Raw genomic sequence first — 22102 nt, 5'->3', positions numbered from 1 at the left:
AAAAGCTCACCACCCAAAATTTCTCGTCTCAATAATCATGATATATTATCTACCACAGAGAGTAGTTCATCTTCTCAGACCCCTCTCTCCACATAGAAAAAAAAAAAGTTTAATCTTTAATCATAAAAAATACTGTGAAAATTTTAAAGCCTTTTAATTGGCATCAAATTAATTAGTTCATCTAGGATGCACAATGTTTTTGTTCTTTTGTCATACTCTGTCAACATTTTCTTCAGTCTAGGAATACAGAGCTCATATTGGTTTTATTCATATCTGTACCCTAAGCATCTGCCTAAGTCCATTAAGCATAGAGAGCAGTGAAAAAAAATATGCACTACATTGCAACTATAAATAAAATGCCAGAATAAATTTAGATAATAGTATATCAGGGGACAGTAATTTGACTCTAAAGAGAGAGAACAAATGGAGGTTAGAGTGAAAGGTGGGGAAGTATTTTAAATAATTGTTTCAGAATTAGATAGTGATTACAAGTTATTTTTAGGACGAGATATTAAAATTTGGGGCAAATTGTTTGGTTTGAGTTAAAACATCAAGGGTAAAATAGACACAAGTTTTATATATCAGTTTTATTTATGAAGAAAATAAATTGAAATTTACTAAATATCTAATTTATTTACATTTCAGTAATATGTCAAACAAATGGGATTTGATACAACCATTAAAATTATGTTAAGACTGATTCATTTCAGGCAAAGGTTTATAATATTGGGTTAAAAGTACATAATATAGGTTACAACTTTATAATTTTTCAAACACACACACAGACATAAACACTCTTAGACAAATTATCCTAAAATACCAAAGGTATTTTGATTTTGTGGCAGAGCTATGAAAAAATAGTTTCATATTTTTCAACATTTCCAATTTTTATTTAATATACTTCTATGAATTTAGCAATAAAATTTCCATAGTTAGAATATTTTTTCATAGAAATATTGTGGCTAATGATGAGCTATCATATATCAGAAGTATTCCAATTTCTAGAGATTAATAATAAAATAAACTATCAATAAAGAGAAATGTGAAGTAAGATTTCAAAACAGTGGATTAATTAATTGGACTCACAAACCTGAATTTATATATATTTGACATTTTTTATCAATAATAGGTCCATAATATGTTATTAAAAGCAGTTGGTTGCAAGCGAGAATTCTACCACTGAACCACCAATGCTCCACAATAAAAGCAGTTGGTGGAAGAACCAAGATGGTGGCATAGGTAAACACCTATACTTGCTGCCTCTCACAACCACATCAAAATTACAACTAAAAGGCAGAACAACTACTACCCAGAACTGCAGGAAACTGGCTGAGTGGAAGTTGCACAACTAGAGAGGTGAAGAAAGCACATTGAGACTGGTAAGAGGTGCAGAGGCATGGAAAGTGCTGGCACCTGGATGTGCTGCTCTTTTAACCGGGAGGGAGATACAAGCTCCCGGTTGCTCTGAACTCCAGTTCCAGGCGAAAATCTGGGGGACCCAGACATATACGGGAAGAAACTGGACTGTCTGGCACCAGGACAGGAATGAGATGGTGGCTTTCTCTCAGAGGTGCTCACAGCAATCATTGTTCCTGCATGGGGGTGCGGGATGCAGAGACCCAGGGACCTCTCTAGTGCAGGGCTGACTGGCAGCCATTGCTGTTTGCTCCACCCTGGTGATTCCCAGAGACCCAGCCTCACCCAATTTACAACCCCACCCAAGCTGTGCGCATTGGCTTTTGCATATGAATGGCCTGTCCTTTGTTCGCCTAAAACCTGTGAAACTGCAGCTGGGTCAGAGAGCCCCAGAGCTTCCAAAAGAAGGCCCAAACCCTGGCAGCAGCAGCCAACCTTGCATCACAGCTGGGCCTCATCTGGGCACTTCCAAACCCCATACAAAGAGGAGGAATCTGCAGATGTCTCTGTAGCTCCTGCTGGGTGGCCCCAGACAGTGGCTGACCTTGCACCTCCTTGGAGATCCAAGAGCCAATATACCCAGTGGTCAGTGTGAGAACATACCATATTGCAACTCTTCACATCCATAAGCGACACACTCAAGGGGAAGATTCAGTGAGCACCAAAGCCCCACTGAAGCAAGTCCTGCCCCATAAGGGTATCTCCTGCACAACAGATCTTCCAGTGTAGACACAGCTGGTCATCACAGCCAATTGGCCTGGAGGTCAATTCCTCCCCGTGATACCAACAGCAATCAAGGCTTAACTACAAGACTGTGCACCCAGCCCACAAAGGGGTGCACCAAGAGCATCCACCTCAGGTGACTGGGGAGGCTGAGTCACTGGGCCCTATAGTACACCTACCACACAAGGCCACTCTATCAACTCAAGGAGACTTAGCAGCTACCTAGTACATAGAAACAAACACAGGGAAGCAGCCAAAATGCAGAGTCAAAGAAACAAGTCACAAATGAAAGAAATGGATGAAAGCAAAATACTGGATATAGAGTTCAAAACCACGGTTATAAGATTACTCAAGAATCTTCTGGAAACCTCTATGAAATTTAGTGAGACCTTCAAGGATATGGAAAAGGACCAATCAGAAATTAAGCATACACTGACTGAAATAAAGAATAATATACAGAGATTCAACAGCAGACTAGAGGATCCCGAGAATCAAGTCAAAGATTTGAATTACGAAGAAGCAAAAAACACCCAACCGGAAAAGAATAAAGAATCCAAAAATATGAAGATAGTGTAAGGAGCCTCTGGGATAACTTCAAGCATACCAACATCCAAATTATGGGGGTGCCACAAGAAGAGAGAGAGTAAATATTGAAAACCTATTTGAAGAAATAATGACAGAAAACTTCCCCTACCTGGTGAAAGAAATAGACTTACAAATTCAGGAAGCATAGAGAACTCCAAACAACAGAAATCCAAAGAGGACCACACCAAGACACATCATAATTAAAATGCCAAGGGCAAAAGACAAAGAGAGAATCTTAAAAGCAGCAAAGAGAAAAACAGTTAGTTGCCTACAAGGGAGTACCCATATGACTGTCAGCTGATTTCTCAACAGAAACTATGCAGGCCAGAAGGGAGTGGCAAGAAATATACAAAATGATGAATAGCAAGAACCTACAACCAAGATTACTCTACCCAGCAAAGCTATCATTCAGAATTGAAGGTCAGATAAAGAGCTTCACAGACAAGAAAAAGCTAAAGGAGTTAATCACCACCAAACCAGTATTATATGAAATGCTGAAGGGTATTCTCTAAGAAGAGGGAGAAGAAGAAAAAGGTAAAGATAAAAAAAATTATGAACAACAAAGTGACAACAAATACATATATATCAACAAGTGAATCTAAAAATCAAATGAATAAAAAACCTGATGAACAGAACAAAATGGTGAATGTAATAGAATCAGGGAAAGGAAGCAGACTAACAATTCTTGGGGGGAAGGGGATGTGTGGGGTGCGGGAAGAGACTGGACAAAGAGCTTACACCTATGGATGAGGTCAGTGGGGGGGGGGGGAGGAGAGGAAGGCCTGAAGAGGGGTGGGAATCAAGTGGAGGGGAGCTATGGGGGGAAAAAGAGGAACATCTGTAATAATCTGAACAATAAAGATTTTAAAAAAAGCATTTGGTAATATTTACAATAATTATATGTTATAAAATCAAATTAAGACACATAGTGTGATATATATTGGCACATATATTTATTTTGATATGAAATGAGATAAAATAGTCTACTTCAAATAGGTCATGGCTTAGGAAATCTAGGCTATAGACTCCTAATTTACCCTGTGGTCAATAAGACCCAGCGCTGGAGCTAGCCTGGTACTTTGTTTTAGACTCAAACCAGCGTGTAAGAGTTATAAGGGGCTTCAGCCCTATCTAACTTTTATTGATTTCTTACTTCATTGCTCATAACATGTCCATACAGTATTATTCTCACATAAGGAAAATAAGGTTCAAAGAGAGTAAATATGACCTGATAGTTATAAAACTGTTAAAGAGATTTAGCTGGAATTGAAACTGAAACCAGTATAACCATTATAAATTCTACCTCTGCCATTAATAAGAATTTGTCATATTGACTATGTACTACTTCTCAACTAGAGTAATGTATAAAATCGTCTTAAAGAAAAAATGCTCATAAATCCCGGAGAATAATTTCCCAAGAATCAAAAGACTTCAGTTGAAAAATAAACACTAAAATCATACAAAAGTGTCTTTCAATTGCAAGTTATCACTGAAACATAAGAATTTGTTTTTATATCTAGTCAGAAAATAAAAACACTGAATTTCATAGTATGTATGCACACTCAAGAATGTCTTTGTTCCTCTTCCCTCCTCCCCCTCCACAGGCCACACATTCAGAAACATGATTCTAGCTTATCTGTTTGAATTTATGCAGGAGAGAAGACTCCTTTCCCATTATACTGTAGTCACATACTTACTGTGGTCACACATATAAACAAGGCTGCACTTGAGCTCAAGTGGGCTAACTTACTTGCTTACCTTTGCCCATACTGTGTCTCCTATTATGAGTTTCCTCTGACCTTAAAGCTATAATTTTACAGCTTAGGATATGAATTTTCTTCAGCATATCCAAGTCATCCTGGAGAATATGAGTTAACATTGTGCTGACAAAACCATTCAATGATATTGAACTGTGCCATGTGTCTCCTTGACTGTTTTGTATTTTTTTTAAAATATATTTTATTGATTTTTTTTTTTTTTTACAGAGAGGAAGAGAGAGGGATAGAGAGTTAGAAACATCGATGAGAGAGAAACATTGATCAGCTGCCTCTTGCACACCCCCTACTGGGGATGTGCCCGCAACCAAGGTACATGCCCTTGACCGGAATCGAACCTGGGACCCTTGAGTCCACAGGCCGACGCTCTATCCACTGAGCCAAACCGGTTTCGGCGACTGTTTTGTATTTTGCACCCTCACTTTTCATGGTCTTTCACCTTCTCATGCCTGTATGGTCAGGTTTGGGAAATCTCAGGGCAAAACAATGTTTTACTTCTCCAGCTCCCTCCCTCTCTCTATCTCTATCTTTTTACCTCACTCCCTGCAGTGAGTTGAATGATGACCCCATCCAAAGATATGTTTACTTAGAAACTGTGAATGTAACTTTATTTGGAAAAAGCGTCTTTGCTGATGTAATTTAATGATTGAGAGATGAGGTCATCCTGGGTTAGGGTGGATCCTATGACAAGTGTCCTTAAAAGAGAAGACAGGAAGAGGGGAGAAGACAGACACAGCCAAGGCCATGTGAAGATGGAGGCAAGAGAGTGGAGTCATTCTACCACAAGAGCCACGGGAAGATGGAAGAGGTGGGAAGGATTCTCCCCGAGAGAGCCTTTGGGGGGAGAATGGGTCTGAGGACACCCTGATTTCAGACCCTTAGACCTCCAGAACTCTGAGAGAATACATTTCCATAGTTTCAGGCCACCAAAACTGTGGTCTCCTCTTACGACGGCCCAAAGAAACGAATACACTTCCTGAGCCTCATTTGGACTGAAATGATGTCTATTTTCCTTCACCTAATGTTTTCATCCTTTAAGCGTAGGGTCTGCCTGCTCACCTCTCCCCATGTTGTTTCAAGTTTCTCTACAGCTTAGATATTCTGTTTGAGAAACTCTAAGTTGCTTCATTGTTTAAAATTCTGGTTTCTAGCAAACTAACTTGTCTGTCCCTCCTCCTGCTTCTCCTTATTCTGTCTGTCTGTTTCCCCTTTCGCTCTGTTCACCTTTCTTGGTTCTTAAATTTTGGCATCCGATCTCCTTCACTGCAAAAACATTTTAATGGATTAACATTAACTGCTGTGAAGTTTGAGCTTTCTGTCTCTATCTCCACTATATTACCGTCATTGCCTCAAATTCCTAGTCAATACTATCAGGCAAGCCCCAGATCCTAGCAGAGGTGACGATTTTTCAGGGAAGTATCTGAATTCTTCCTACGTATACCTTCTGTCTGGAAACCATAGCCTCCTGTGGCAATTAGTTTGCTACTCTTCCTTTTAAGCAGCAGGAATCCATTGCTTCTATCAAGTGTTTTGAATTTTACAGGAGAGTATGTATGTATTTATTTTTTCTAAATGATTGCATGATCACTACAAAGAATAAAGTTTCCCACATCCCCAGGACTATTGACACCAGTCCTTTTCTTCTGCTCCATGGCACATTTGAAAGTCCTCCTTTCCTTTGTTTCCTTTCTCATTTGGACCTGCATTGTCCTCTATTTATTCCGTGCTTTTCAAATACTGAGCTACTTAGGCTAGAGATCTAGAGATTCTGATTCTGAATTAACTGTTCAGGTTGGGGCTCTGACATCAGTATTTTCTTTAAAATTTTATTATTGATTGATTTTCAGAGGCGAGAAAGGAAGAGAGAGAGAGAGAGAGAGAGAGAGAGAGAGAGAGAGAGAGAGAGAGAGATATTTTTGTTGTTCCACTTACTTGTGCATTCACTGGTTGATTCTTGTATGTACCCTGACTGAGGATCAAACAGCAACCTTGGCTTTATTGGGACAACACTCTAACAACTGAGCTATCCTGCCAGGGCTGGCATTAGTATTTTTTAAAGCTCCCTGAGCCATTCTGATGTGCAATCCAGAAACTGCTTCTCTAATCTGCCCTGAACTTAACATTCTTCTAGAAAAATATTCAAATGCCAGTTGCATCATGTCATTTACCAGATGTATGAAATCCAAATTCTTGAGGCTAATCTTCAAGGTCTCTCAGTTCTACTCTAATCTTATCTTCTGCTATAATTGACCTGGTCCCTCCTTTACTGCCAAGCTAAATTCCTCAGATTCTTTATAGCTAAAGAAAAATTACCCACCCACCCATCAAACCAAACACACACACACACACACACACACACACACACACACACACACACACACAATCTGGCAAAGATGTTGTGTCATATTTATGGCCATGAGTCTGAGGCATATACATTTTCCAAACTGAAATGTTGGACCCTGGAAATGTTTGAGCGTTTATGGATATAGTGGAGTAGAGCATTTGAAACCAAGTCAGCCCCTTCTCCCCAAAGTCAGAATGTTTGCTTACTCATTAGCTTGACGGTGCTTTTTTTCAGAGAGACTTTGAAGTGAACATTTGCATTAAGTTTGATTAACGAGCATCTTTGAACCAGCTGACCTAGAGGAACAGCCTTCCTGTCACTTGCTTTAAGTGAAAGGAAAGCAAAGCTTATTCGTGCCCGAAGCTGGTGACTGATATCTTCCCTTCTGATCTGTTGCAACAGTACTGCTGCCTGGAGAGACAGATGACAGTCTCTCCTCATCGGTAGAGCAACCCAGGGTGGATTCTTACTTCCCACACCTCTTCCCAGAAAGGGAGATATTTAAACTTCTCACACAAATGAGAGAAAACGAAAACTGAAACAAACAACTACACTTTTAGATATCTGGCCTCTGACTGTAATAAAGTAGACCCAGTTTGCCAGGGAATTTTTATATGAGCTCAATAATGGAAATTTCTACTAAGGGATCTCCATCAACCAGACCACAGGACAATTATGGTCTGACTCAGGACAACACTTGATGTTGTTATTGTTTCTCATTTTTTAAATTTACAAAGTAGAAACAACGAAGGGAGGAACTCAATATTTGTGGCTCCCTTCAATGTGTATAATATTTTTCCTTAGCTCAGTTTAAATATTTAACCCCAAAAAGAGCTTGTTTGCCTCTGGGCCCTTTCCTCCTTGTGAACTGTGGATAATGGGAATATTCCTGAGTCAAGTTATACACACAGAAGGGAGTTCTTAAGGAGCAGTGGGCTGAGGATCAGGATAAATGGCTTCTTAGTCCTTTAAACTGCATTTATCCAAGTGCTTCCAGGCTCCATAGCAATCCAGTGAGTGGGGACGGCACTAGATCTCCATCCAATAGAAATGGAATTGGGGGGCAGGCAACACTTAGGATTCACTGATGGGGCCAAGAGTTTGTAAGTGCAAGTTAGGGTGACTGATGCATTTTGGTTTGCCCAGAACTTTCCTGATCTAACATGTAAAATCCCACATCTTTGGAATCCCCCTCAGTTTCTAATAAATGGAAACTTTTGGTGATCCTAGTGGCAGTGTCAAACAGCATAATCCAGTACTCAGGGCTACAGTCCCACCCTGCATAACACTCTGAAGTTACTATTTTTAATGCTCAAGTTACTCACAGATTTGCCACTTGGTCTCACAACCAGCAGTTCTACAACAGAGCTTTTAGGACCAGTGAATGGATGTTATCTTCATCTCTATTCCTCTAATAACACTCAGAAGTAAATAAGTGTCACAGTAGGTGTTCAATAAAAGCTTATTAACTTGTAGACCATTCTTAAACACAGTTAAATGGCAATTTAGCCCTATGGGAGAAAAAAACGTGGATCTAATAAGTTACTGCAATGATAGTAACATCAGATCCCGAGTTTAACTGAGTGGTCTTGCCCCTTATCTACGATGTAGTAGAAAAAAATATGTCAAGAGTCCTGAGTACTAGTTATGCTTTTGTCACTAATATGACTTTGAGCAAACCAACCTCCTTTAGACTTCAGCTAGCCCAAATGTAAAAGTTACTGGTTGTGAATTCGATGGCTTCTTAGTTTTAGCACTGCAGGCCTCAGACCACATTCAAAGAGGAAGCAGTGTTGATAAGGGTTAACCAATTAAGTAGAATTACATTACCCAATGAACCTTAAGTAGAATTAACAAATAAGTACTGTTCTTTCTCAACAGTTTCTTCCTCTTTTCTCTAAATGTCTAATCCCTTCTATCAGCCCTGAAAGCACTCCAAGTCTTTTGTGTTCTCTTTTCTCTCCCACTATAAAGTCAAGATAAATTGGTTTGCCCATATAATTGATCTCTACCTAAGTTCTACCGTTTTTGATAACTACTAGATTTTCTCAGAAGTTTATTGAACCAACATTCTATTACCAAAAAAAAAAAAAAATAGTATTAAAACATTTCATTTGGACTCTCCTATGCTGGAGCTATCACTTTTCTTTTGTTGGGAATTATGCTTTGCATTATTTGTAGCCTTTTCCCCAAGTCAACAACTTGGTATTTGTGTTGTATCTCTCTTAATAACTACATAAGTCAATCACACAAACCAACAAACAAACCAACAAACCAGCATGCCAGTCAATACATGCTGACCTGATCAAAGACTCTATGCTTACCAGAGGTTTTGGAAGAAGAAAACCACAGTCTTCAGAAATGTGAAATCGACCTAAAGATAATGACGATGTTGTCTTTAAATTCTGTCTTTGAAGTTCCATAATTTTGTTTGAAGTATCTGCACCGAAGCTGCTACTGACAAGACAACAGCTTCAAATATATCAAAGACCCAGGTTAAGAGAGCTTCAAAAGAGCATTTTCACTTCAGTTAGTTGCTTAGTGTCCCAGCAGCAGGAGAGAACCTTGACCTGAGGCTGAAATCCAGACTGCCATGGACTTTCTCTGACACAAGGCTGAGTAAATAATTAAAGATTGCTTATTAAAAAAATAGGCAAACAAAAGCACTTCAGAAAAGATTGCTCCTTTTTATTCATAGATGTTAATATTGGTTTTAAACCCAGAGACAAGTTGGTTATTGCTGATCCCAAATACCCTTATAGGAATCTGATCCACAATTAACCTTGACAATGGGGCCTTTATTCTAAAGGAGTAAACCAGAAGGTAGTTACATGTAGATATTTCAGTGACTGGTGGTGAATTAGGGTAGGAAGGAGGACTCAATGAATATCAAAACCCCAGAAGTGTTTCATATGTAGTTTGAACAATATATTCTAAGATTATAATTTGTTTGATTTACTTTAAAAAGTAATAGTTCATAATTTTTAAAGATCTTTCAGCACATCAAAGGAATATATATATATATATATATATATATATATATATATATATATATTCAATTTAACAAGTGAAATAATGGATATTAAAATCTTGAGAAGAGCCTGAACACTGAACAGATCATTTGCTTTAACCCTCAAATTTTATCAAGTATCTTTTGAGAATCTATCATTAAGATGGATGATTTTACCTATGAAGTAGGTCCCACCAGATCCAAACTGAGGCACAATCGTGTGAATAACCCTAACCATTGTCACTGAGTGAAGACTAGAGTTGATGTATGTTGATTTCCAAGCCATTGCTCTATCTAGTAAATCAGGCCACCAGGCTGTTGGTCAATGATGCCATCAGGGTTTGAATTTACTGCAATATGGAGTGGTAAGCTCCGGCTTCTGATCTGCAGTGTGAGAATTCTGAAGACTCTGCCTATGACCTTGAACCTAGGTCATAGTTTGTAAACAAATTTATTTGGAAGTTAATTTATCTATCCACATCTTCTCTGTCCTCCCATTTTTTAAAGTAAATATAAAAGCTAAGAGTAAGAAGTGCTCCAACAATTCATTTAACAGTTCTCATGAAGGGCTTAGCTCTGAGGGTTGTATGTCAAATATAGTGATTCATGTTTCATCAGACATCTAACAGCCATTTTCAAATTTTACTTCCACTCAGCCCAATATCCAGCCAGTCTACAAGTTCAGTTTCTTATGCGTGCTAAATAGAATTTCTCAAATTTTGTATGTTTAATCTTTTTTTTCTTTCCTGATATCTCTGATTAAAAGATGACCCAGTTATTTTTGTTTATGCCAATCAGCATGTTTCATCTACTTCTCTACACCCTCTCAAGAAATTACTGCAACATTATGAAAGCCTAGAACCATAAAATATCAGAACTGAAAGGAACATTATAGAATAAATGATCTAGTTGAACACCCTCATTAAACATATGAAAAATCTGAGATTTATGGAAGTAAACTGACTAGGCAAATGTCATCCTGGGAGTTCACATCAGAATTGGACTAGAATTATGACTTGTTGCCTCTGAGCCCAGAACCTTCCCACTGTTTACTCAGCCAGACTTACCTCAGTAAGAATCCTTACTCTGTTACCTGTTAGCTATGTGACTTTTCAACAAGTGGGAGACAAGAGTGAAACTTTTAATACTGAGCCTTTGTTTCCACATCTGTAGGAAATAGTAATATTTATCCAAGACATTTTGTGATGAATAAATGAGAAAGCATAAGTGTAACATGTTATAGATAATAGTAAGGGCTATTTTTCTCATTCTAGAAATTCTTTTTAAATATGTCTTTTTAGATTTTCTTTCCTACCATTCTGACTACATCCTTTCTGTTTCAATCACTGACTCCTTGTTCTACTTCAGCCTTGGATATGTAAATATTTGCACTGTAATTATAACTACATTTCTTGACTTCAGTATGCTTCTGGGCTTCTATCTGATACTAGAGGCCCGGTGCATGAAATTCGTGCACGGAGGGGGGTTGTCCCTCAGCCCAGCCTGTACCCTCTCCAATATGGGACCCCTTGAGGGATGTCCGACTGCCCGTTTAGGCCCGATCCCAGCAGTCGGACATCCCTCTCACAATCTAGGACTGCTGGCTCTCAACTGCTTTCCTGCCTGCCTTCCTGATTGCCCCTAACCGCTTCTGCCTGCCAGCCTAACACCCCCTAACCATTCTGCTGCCAGCCTGTTTGCCCCCAACTTCCCTCCTCTGCCGGCCTGGTCACCCCTAATTGCCCTGTCCTGCAGGGTTGATCACCTCCAACTGCCCTCCCTTGCAGGCCTGGTCCCTCTCAACTGCCCTCCCTTGCAGGCCTGGGGCCTCCCAACTGCCCTCTCCTGCTGGCCGTCTGGTGGTGGCCATCTTGTGTCCACATGGGGGTAGGATCTTTGACCACATGGGAGCAGCTATATTGTGTGTTGCAGTGATGATCAATCTGCATAGTACTCTTTTATTAGATAGGATAGAGGCCTGGTACAGGGGTGGGGGCCAGCTGGTTTGCCCTGAAGGGTGTCCCGGATCAGGTGGGGGTTCCCTTGGAGTGTGGGGCGGCCTGAGCGAGGGGCCTGTGGTGGTTTGCAGGCCAGCCACGGCCCCTGGCAACCCAAGGGGAGGCCCTGGTATCTGGAATTTATTTTCCTTCTACAATTGAAACTTTGTAGCCTGGAGCGGAGCCAAGCCTGGGGCTCCCTCTGAGGCCAGCAGCCGTTTGTGTTGGGGTTATAATTGAAACTTTGTTGCCTTAAGCGGGTGGGCCCGGCCAGGGTGTGCGGAAAGCTTTGCTTCCCCTGTTGCCGCCGGCAACCCTGGCCTGCTCTCTCAAGCTCCATTCTGCCGCCATTTGTTTGAATTTCTTTACCTTCTATAATTGAAACTTTGTAGATTGAGTGAAGGCTTAGGCCTGGCAAGGGCAGGCAGAAAGCTTGGCTTCCTCTGTTACCTAGGAAACCTTGCTCTCTGTGGCTGTAGCCATCTTGGTTTGGGTTAATTTGCATACCCACTCTGATTGGATGGTGGGTGTGGCTTGTGGGTGTGTCGGAGGTATGGTCAATTTGCATATTTGTCTATTATTTGATAGGATTAGCTATCAATTCTGTTCCCAGGTCCCCAAGTCCGCATATTCAATCTTTATTCTTCTTATTCCCTAGGTTTAGACACATGGTACTTGTTGGTCAGTGTACATCTCAGGTTCTGCCACTAAATCTTTGAAGAGCTCCTGTAAAATAAATAAAATTCAAATTTCCTTGCCTGGTGTTCAAGAATGTCTATCATCTGACCGCCCAAACACCTTTCTTGCTGTGAAAAATTCTACCGTCACCTTGGACTTCTTTCATGTCACATTTCAAGATCTACCTGGTTTGACTGTTACTAATGTATTTGTCTCATCTTTTCTGTTGGATTGCAAGCTCCTTGTAGAACCTATATCTAATGCAATTTTGCATTTTCCTTTAGTAGCAAGTATAGTGTCTGGAGCTCAATAAATCTTTGTTAAAGGAACAATCAGTCAGAGTCTTATTGTGGACTCTATATTTTTAGAACTGGGGTATTAATGTTAGGTAGAATTTTGTGCTGGTCTCTGTGGTCCACTTTAAGCCCAGCCCCTGCAGTAAGGAAAGCAGATGCCTCACTCTCCATGAAGCTCTGCTTTGCATCTTTCTTTTCTTTTTAATTTTTTATTGCATTTTTTACAGAGTGGAAGAGAGAGGGATAGAGAGTTAGAAACATCAATGAGAGAGAAACATTGATCAGCTGCCTCTTGTACAGCCCCTACTGAGGATGTGCCCACAACCAAGGTACATGCCCTTGACCGGAATTGAACCTGGGACCCTTCAGTCCACAGGCCAATGCTCTATCCACTGAACCAAACCGGTTAGGGCTGCTTTGCATCTTTCTTATTTACCAAGAGGAAGTTGTCCAAACATAATTGTGCCCAGGAACTTCCTCTCTTCGCAATAGGGGCTGGAGTTTCAGCTTTCCCATAAATCACAGTAGTATCAGTACACAACAAGGGCCTGTTTCTCTTAGACTAGACATTGGGGCCTTTTAAAAATTGATCAAACAGAATCCAAAAGAGAAACAGGATATCATTTTATGTTTACTGGTAGCAACATCAGATATACATAGATTTAGTTTCAAGTTGTTAAAGTCCAAACTCTGAAATATCAAAAACAATCAGCCCACACAGTACTGGTACACTGGGACTCTTATACAGCTCATTAATCACTTCTTTGTTCATAAATTCAATGGAACTTTCTAGTCCGTTCCTTGATTAATTATTCAGGTATCTGACTATTGACCTACTTCTTCTTTTTCTTTTAAACCCTTTCTTCTCCTCTTGTCTTCTCCTATGATATCTACTCCTTGTTTTATGTTCTTAAAAATAATAAGAAAAAAAACTAATAGTTAACACTCACTGATTTTTCTTCTGTACTACATCCTATTATAAGCTTTTTCCATGGAATGTCTCATTTAACCCTCACAGTTAACTAACCCTGTGAGTTAGGTACTATTATTATTTTCATAATTTATTTGAGGAAACTGCAGGTTGGAAAAGTTAAGTAAAAATCTAACGTCATACTTTTTGGAGTCAGGACTGGAATACAGAAAATCTGACTTTGAAGTCATTGCTCTTAACCACTTGAACCATGACTTTCCTTATCTGGATATTATCTCCCATTTTTCTGGTTACAGTTTATACTGTTAGTAATCTCCATAATTCAGGTCCTGACTTCCTTCTCTTTTCACTTCGTTCCCTGTCCCTGGGTTATCTCATCTACTCCAAGACATCAGCCATCATCTCCAGGCTGATGAATCCCAACATTGCTTTCAGTTGAATCTCTCCTTTCATCTTCACTTGACTGCTTTATGGAGGTTTCATATAAAATATCATAACATATCAAGCATATACTAGATACCTTACATAAAAACAGAGGCAAAGTTATATAAAACCTATAGCAACTAGCTGAAGGTCTAGCAGAGAGGCCACAACCTAGTGAAAAGTCAAATCTGTCCTTGTCATTTTTTTTTTCATGAGAACAATACTCATTTTCCTCATCTATTCCACGTCCTGGTGAGTATCATTTCTCAGAACCAGCACTATAATTTAAGGGGGTCCAGTGAAGAATGAAAATAAGTACCTTGCTCAAAATTATTAAGGATTTCAAGACACTTACAATAGAGCATTAAGCCAAGTTAGGGGCCCTTTTGCATATAAGGCCCCATGTGACTGCACAGGTTGAATATCCATGAAGCTGGCCCTAGCACCTCTGAAGCCACAGTTGACCAATTAGAGACCTGGAAGTCAATTCTGCGTCACACCCAATAGAACACCAATCTTGCCAGTCTCACTGCCTTAATATTTTGCATGTTTCCCTTTATTTACAATCCCAGTGCCATTGTTTTCAAGCCCATGCCATTTGCCATTAAAATGTTATATTATAAGACATTTCTAACTGATCTCTCTGCCTCAAATCTAACCCCATATTTGTCAATCATTTTAGACATGAATTACTTGTACAACTTTCAAACTTATTGCCCTGCCTTTATTATTACTCCCCATTTTACCCCATCCCTGTATTTTTTTTGAACTATTGCCAGAGCCATTTAAATATTTATTTACAAGGGCCAGCCCTTCATTTAAATATTATTCAAGTATGCAAATATTATAAAGTTATTTCTCTGTTTAAAACCTGTCCCTTTGTTGTCAGGATAATTTGAAACTACTTCAATGCATGGCTCTTGAAATCAATTACAGTTTAGCTTTATCGACCTACATTCTTAATTCTTTCATGCTTCAGTTGTGTTAAGCAATGTATACTTGCTCAAATAGATCTTGTTCATGCCTCTATTCTTTGTACATCCTTCTTTTTATTCCTGAAATGTTTCAACATTTTTTTCCACTTACAAATTTACTCATTTCACTTATTACCTCATCTAGGAATGTTTACTATTGCTACAACCCTTTCTAGTACCACCCTCTGCTTTCCAGTTTTGTGCATGGAAAACCCCATTCTCCCTCTGTGGTCCGTAGTCTTGGTTAGGGACTATTGCTGTTTGGTCCTGTGCTCCTGTTTATATTTACATAGCCCTTATTACATTGTGTTGAGATAACTAATTTGTGCAATTGCCCATTAATGAGCTCCTTGAAGGTAGGATTGGTACCATTAATCTTTCTAACTAATGAACTTGCTTAATATGTTTTCTTATTAAATAGTTACTGAACAAATGAGTAATTAGGGTAGAAGTTTGGATGCTTATAGGATTAGATCTAACCTCATTCATGAAATAATACTCTGAGTCAACATAGTGTTTATCTATTCTTTTAACAGCCAATAATTTAAATACATTGCTAAGTGTTACCATGTAAAAATGAAAGGGTCATATATATTATCTATAGGGAACTAAAAAATTAGCAAGTGAAATAAGATACACATACGCACAGAGAGAGCCATAATTACTATAAAAGAGCAAAATAAATATATACTAGAGAAAAATACAATAAATACATGAAAATAGAATTGTGAAAGAATTCCCTACAAGTTAATTCAGCAGTTAGGTGGTTTGAGCAATGGCCTAAATTAGTGGTTCTCAAATAGAAATGGGTAGGTGAGAGGTGGCTGTATTAGCCTGATCATTGGAGCTCTTTACAGAGTCCATGCAGCAGGCTTTCACTGCCTTTGGAGAATTAGATGGCTTTGCATCTATATTCTTCAAATACCAGGTTATTCTGGAATTTCCCACTTCTTATTTACCCTGCCTCCATCACCTTGAAAGTGACCACAAGATAAGAAAAATAGTTTCTGTTTTGACTTCCTGTAAGTCGAAACAATGGCATAGGAAACAATGGCATAGGAAACAATGCCATTGACTGAAAACTTGTAAAATATATAAGTAGATAAAATTAGTTATTACATAAAAATTATTGTCTTTATGATTTGAAAGTAATGTTATTCTAAATTTAAACATATGTTGATATTTTGTTTATAATTTTTATTAGATTAATATAGTCTGTTAATTTATTTTTATGGATCAATTTGCAGATCATATTTATGATTGGCTTGTAGAGTTAGAAGGCATTTAAAATTATTTATTTACCTCTGATCATTTTAGATATGCAAAAATGGACAAGAGAGGTTAAGTGAATTATCTAAGTTCACATAGCAGTTTCGTTTTTAGTAGACTTTATTTTTTGGAACATTTAGGTTCACAGCAAAATTGAGCGGAGAGTACAGAGAGTTCCCAAAAATCTTTTGCCCCACATAAGCACAGCTTGCCACTCCAGAGCAGTGCACTTGTTAGAATTGATGAGCCTACAATGACAGCTCATAATCATCAAAGTTCATAATTTACAGAGTTCACTCCTGGTGGTGTTTCTTATATGGGTTTTGGAAATTTTATAAGAACATGTATCCACTATTATAGTGCCGTACAGAATAGTTTAACTACCCTTAAAATCCTCTGTGCTTTATCTATTCTTGACTCCCTCTCTCCTAACCCCTGGCAATCACTGAACCTTTTACTAACTCCATGGTTTTGCCTTTTTAAGAATATCATACAGTTGGAATCATACAGTATGTACTTTTTTTCAGATGGATTTCTTTCACTTAGTAGTATGCATGTTACATGTCTCCATGTCTTTTCATGGCCAGATCACTCATTTCTTTTGGCACTGAATAATATTGCATTGTCAGGATAACCTAAGTTTAGCCATTAACCTATTGAAGGGTGTCTTGGTTGGTTCCAAATTTTGGCAACTATCAATAAAGTTGCAGTAAACATCGGACACAGGTTTTTGTGTGGACATAATGTATTCCTCTCCTCAAATTATAGATTCCAGTGCTAAACAAATAAAATAACTCTTGTTAGCATGGATCAAACATATCTTTATATCCTCTTTCAAGCTATTAACTTTATTTTCTCCTATGAAGGTATAAAATTTCACATTTTTTTCAGTCATCTGACTTAAATATTCTCTTTGGGGTATTTTTGCCTGATCATAAAACCAAACTTCAAAATCAATACCAAGATAATTTTCAATCAAGATGCATTTACAGTACCCTATAAAATAGATTATTTTTTTTAGAGACTTAGATCTCACCAGATGAACAAACTGGGAAGTACAGTTCAATTTCTTCTAATACTTAAATGGCACTGATGTTGCCAGTAGATGAGCACTGCCCATCAACAAGGTAAAATCTTTTCTATCATTTTAATAGGAAATAGTAATCACATTTTAATCACTAGATATATGAATAACTGTTTAAAACTTTGTACACTCCTCCTCTGAATGAAGTATGTTCACTACTGACCTTTGGGTTATCAATCTGATGGATTTTAACCTGTGAACAATTAAAGGAGATATAATGGTTTACACTGTACATTTCTGATAACCCAATGGTGGCTCTACACATTCTGCTTTATTTGGAAAAATATGGTTAACATTTCAAAATATACAAATACCACTTTATTTAATGTGTTTTCGACTATGTCAGTGTCAAAAGGTGGCTTCCCAATAAGAGATATATGAAGCATACAGCCTATAGACCTAATAGTATCTAAGTCCACGTGCACTTTGAGTTGCAATTTCTGGGGAAAGTGGAACTAGGAGTTCCATATAAAGTACAGTGCTATTTAATGTAGCATTTTCAATTAGGTTGCTAGCCCAACATTAACCATCTTAATGTTCACATTATACATAAGTAAGAGGTGAGTTCCTGGCATAATATATATTATGAAAATAAAGATACAACATTCTTTTGATGAGATGGTGAATTAAATTTTAACCTTTGTTTTTTGAGAAGGCTTTCATTCTGTTGTTTAGATATCTGTATGTTTTTTTTTCCTTTTATGGTACATTTATAATACTAGATACACATAAGTCCTGTCTTCAAAATAGTTATAAAGCTCCAAAGTAGAAGGATATTCCAATTGGCAATGCATTTTCACCTCTTGTTGGACATTGTATACTATTGCAACTTTCTTTTCTTTTATTTTGACAGTAACTTCCAAACCAGCTCTGTAGACTTCAGCAAATAACATTTTAAACTTTTAAATATCCCATCTTCTAGCCCATGCAAGTCACCATATTCCAAGTACTAGCTCTGTTCCTATCAAGTTCAGCTCCCAACAGGCTTAGCTTCCATCAAGCTCATCTTGCATGGCTACAGCTCTTATGGCAAAAGCACACCCTCCAAAATACCTTTGGGGCACCTTAAAGGTCAGGATTATGCCTCTGAGTTCCCATTTTGAAAAGCTTGGGCTGCAATAAACATAGGGGTGCATAGATTTAGAAGCAGACCAAGTGTCCATCAGTTGATTAATAGATAAAAAAAGTTGTGGTACATTTACACAATGGAATACTACTCAGCCATAAAAAAGAAGAACATTTTACTCTTTGTGACAGTATGGATGAACCTGGAGAGTATTATCCTAAGTGAAAATAATCCAGTTAAAGAAAGACAGTTACCAGATAATTTCACTTATGTATGGAATCTAATGAACAAAATAAACTAACAAAGAAAATTTAAACAGACTCATAGATACAGAGAACAGACTGACAGCTGTCAGAGGGGAGTAAGGCTTGGGGGTCTGAATGAAAAAAGTGAAGGGATTAAGTAAAAATAAAAAGATACCTTGCCGAAACCGGTTTGGCTCAGTGGATAGAGCGTTGGCCTGCGGACTAAAAGGTCCCGGGTTCGATTCCGGTCAAGGGCATGTACCTTGGTTTCGGGCACATCCCCAGTAGGGCGTGTGCAGGAGGTGGCTGATCAATGTTTCTCTCCCATTGATGTTTCTAACTCTCTATCCCTCTCCCTTCCTCTCTGTAAAAAATCAATAAAATACATTAAAAAAAAAAGATTCCTTCATAGACAGACAACAATATGTTGATTACCTGAGGAAAAGGATGGTGAGGGGAAGTAGGACAGGGTAAAGGGGGAATAAATTATGATGAAAGGAACTAGACTTGGAGGGTGCTAAATACAAAATACAATATACCGATGATATATGATAGAATTGCATCCCCAAACCTGTATAATTTTATTAAACAATTCACCCCTATAAATTCAATAAAAAATTAGAAAAATAAAAGCTTGGGCTGGTTGCCTCACACAACAGTAATGGGGACAAATATAGGTCTTTTAACCACCCCACCTCCACTACTCTCTTGCTACTACAACACATGAAAAAGTCATGAAGGAGTTGGAAATTTGGCAGGGGTGCCAAAGAAATCAACTATTGAAAAGGAGCAGAATTCACTTGTGAGGAAATTTTTTATTTTAGGGAAGATTGTACTTTGTAGCGGTTTGACATATTCCAGAGTCAGATTACTTGGGTTTAATCTTTTATTTTACCATATTCTAGCTGTGTAGCTTTTGAAAGCTACTGAACTCCATCAGGTCTCAATTTCCTTAAAATTAACTAGTACTTATAGGCTCATTGAAAAGATTAAGTGAATTGATATATATGAAAGTTTTATAATAGTAAGAGGTACAGAGAAAAATTAAGTAATTATTAACTACTAGAGGCCTGATGCATGAAATTCGTACAAGAGTAGGCCTTCCTTCCTCCCGCTGCTGGCACCGGCTTCCCTCTGGCACCTGGGACCCAGGCTTCCCTTGCAGCCACAGCTTCATCTGGAAGGACAGAAGGACTTCCGAAAGGATGTTGGGTCTAATTAGCATATTATGCTTTTATTATTATAGATAATTATTAATTCATAGATTAAAAAGTAAAGTTTAAATATATGAAATTGTTAATGGAGAGGAAAGGTCCTCACCTCCCCTGATTTCTTGCAACATCCACCTGGCACAATACATAGTTATTACAATAGTATTGACTATATTCCCTATTCTGTACTTTGCATTCATGTGACTATTTTGTAACTGGCAATTTGTGCTTCTGAATCCCTTCACCTTTTTCACCCACACCTCCCAACCATCTGAAAACCATCAGTTTGTTCTCTGGATCTTTGAGTGTGTTTGGAATCTTAGTGCCTCTTATTTGGACAGATACACTCTCTGTAGAGAACTTGAAGCGAGGCTTCAGTCTGTTCATCACCTACATAGCATCAGTGCAGTGTCTGTGACAATGCTCTTTGCTTTCCCTTTCCTCTACCCAAGATGTGATTTTCTAAAGGAAAAGATATAATTCAGGGTCTTGCTAAGGGGACCAAAGATGCTCCGTGTATCAAGGTGATTCAATGCTAATTAGGTAAAACCAGCTCTGGAGGAGAAACTCCTGATGTGTAGAGCTGTGACATGTAGCTGCGAAGTCAGAGTAATCAGAGTAGAACGAGGACAGGAAAAAAAAAATCTTGACTTGGAGCCAATAAATTATCCTTAGTAATTTACTTAGTTATATTCTAGTACTACTTTATAGTTTCCAACACTTTAGTACTATATTTCATTCTGTCCACACAGTTACCTTGTGAATGAGGCAGAGGAAGTATTTTTATAATCATTTTACAGAAATATAAAGTGTTGCCTAAGGTCATGAACATGATGGATGTCCAAAATGAACCCCAGATCTTGGTCTCCTGACTTTCAGTTTAAGTGCTTTGAAACAGCACCAAACTCTAAGACATAGTGATCTTTCTGGTGATCCCTTAAAAATGACACTCTCATATGTATTTGGAATGTATGTATAAAAGCACACATACTTTTTATTATAAACTTATATGTACTCATTGCAGAAATATTGATTGGAAAATAAAGAAGAAGATGTGTACCATATACCATTGACACTTGGTGTATTTTCTAGGGGATCAAGTGAAATTTTGCTGCAAGCAGGAAATATACCCTTGGGTTAGGGTGTATTTGAGAAACAATGTTAAGAAAATTTTTGTATGCTTGACTTTAGAAATACGTAATGACATTTCCTTCATCAAATTTACTTGGGTATACTCAACCCACCTCCTCAGAGCTGGGCATTCTATACATTGAAAGAGCATGTAAATCTTGCACCTATACAACCTTGACTTTTTCCTCTTTTCATATTTAACAGAATACCCAATTTCTGGCTAACCATCTACTACCTCATGAGATCCTACTAAGTCATTTCCTCCCCCTCTCCCTTCCAAAATTCCCTTCTTCTCTAACCTAGTTTACTCCAAGTCAAGTGAAAAAGGAGAGTTATCAAAAAAGTTAAGTTATTCTCTCATTTATAACTGATTGTGTGACCCTAAGTTACTTCAGTTTTCTGAGCCTCAACTATGTCATCTTTAAAACAAGTTTGGCTCATGTGATTTTTGAGTCTCTCTCCAGCCCTACCTTTCTCAGATTCCATTATTAAATAACTTCATGCCAAAGTGTGAGTGCCTGGTAACTCTGACCTCCTAAGAAAAATTCCAATTGTGTCTTCTTATTAGCACATATTGATTTATTCACATATTCACTCAATCTTTTAAATATTCACCTAATATATCTGTTACATATCTATTAAGAACTAGAGATGCCTGGGTCTGGTAAACAAGAATGTCTCTGGTATTATGAAGCTTATATTGTAATGAGAATATAGATGAGTAAATAGGTAATTATGAAAAGTTGTGGTATTACTAAATGGAAAGTGCTCTGTTTGATGGGTAGCAGTGTGGAGTAGGTCTCATTTGGAGCAATATTTAATTGTAGTTATGAATAAATCAACTTTTAGACATTTTATTATGCATAATTTTTATTATTACATTCTAATTATATAGATCATAACACTTCTAATATAATTGCTTTTTATTATTTTTAGGTAAGGAA

At 38.0% G+C, this 22102-nt stretch overlaps 1 protein-coding gene across 1 annotated transcript in view; it reads right to left on the bottom strand.

Annotated features, from left to right (window-relative positions):
* The window catches only part of IDO2 (indoleamine 2,3-dioxygenase 2), a gene marked incomplete at its 5' end in the record, with an annotated part of 47667 nt that extends 38401 nt beyond the window's left edge, over positions 1-9266 (bottom strand). Inside the window, one exon of the mRNA XM_079779075.1 lies at positions 9168-9266. Coding sequence (XP_079635201.1) covers positions 9168-9266 — 99 coding nt within the window. The remainder of the gene's footprint in view (positions 1-9167) is intronic.
* Between the last annotated feature and the right edge of the window lie 12836 nt (positions 9267-22102).

Source organism: Cnephaeus nilssonii, assembly GCF_951640355.1.
Source record: "Cnephaeus nilssonii genome assembly, chromosome: 8".
Classification (NCBI taxonomy): Eukaryota; Metazoa; Chordata; class Mammalia; order Chiroptera; family Vespertilionidae; genus Cnephaeus; species Cnephaeus nilssonii.
This window is presented reverse-complemented; position numbering and strand designations above follow the sequence as displayed.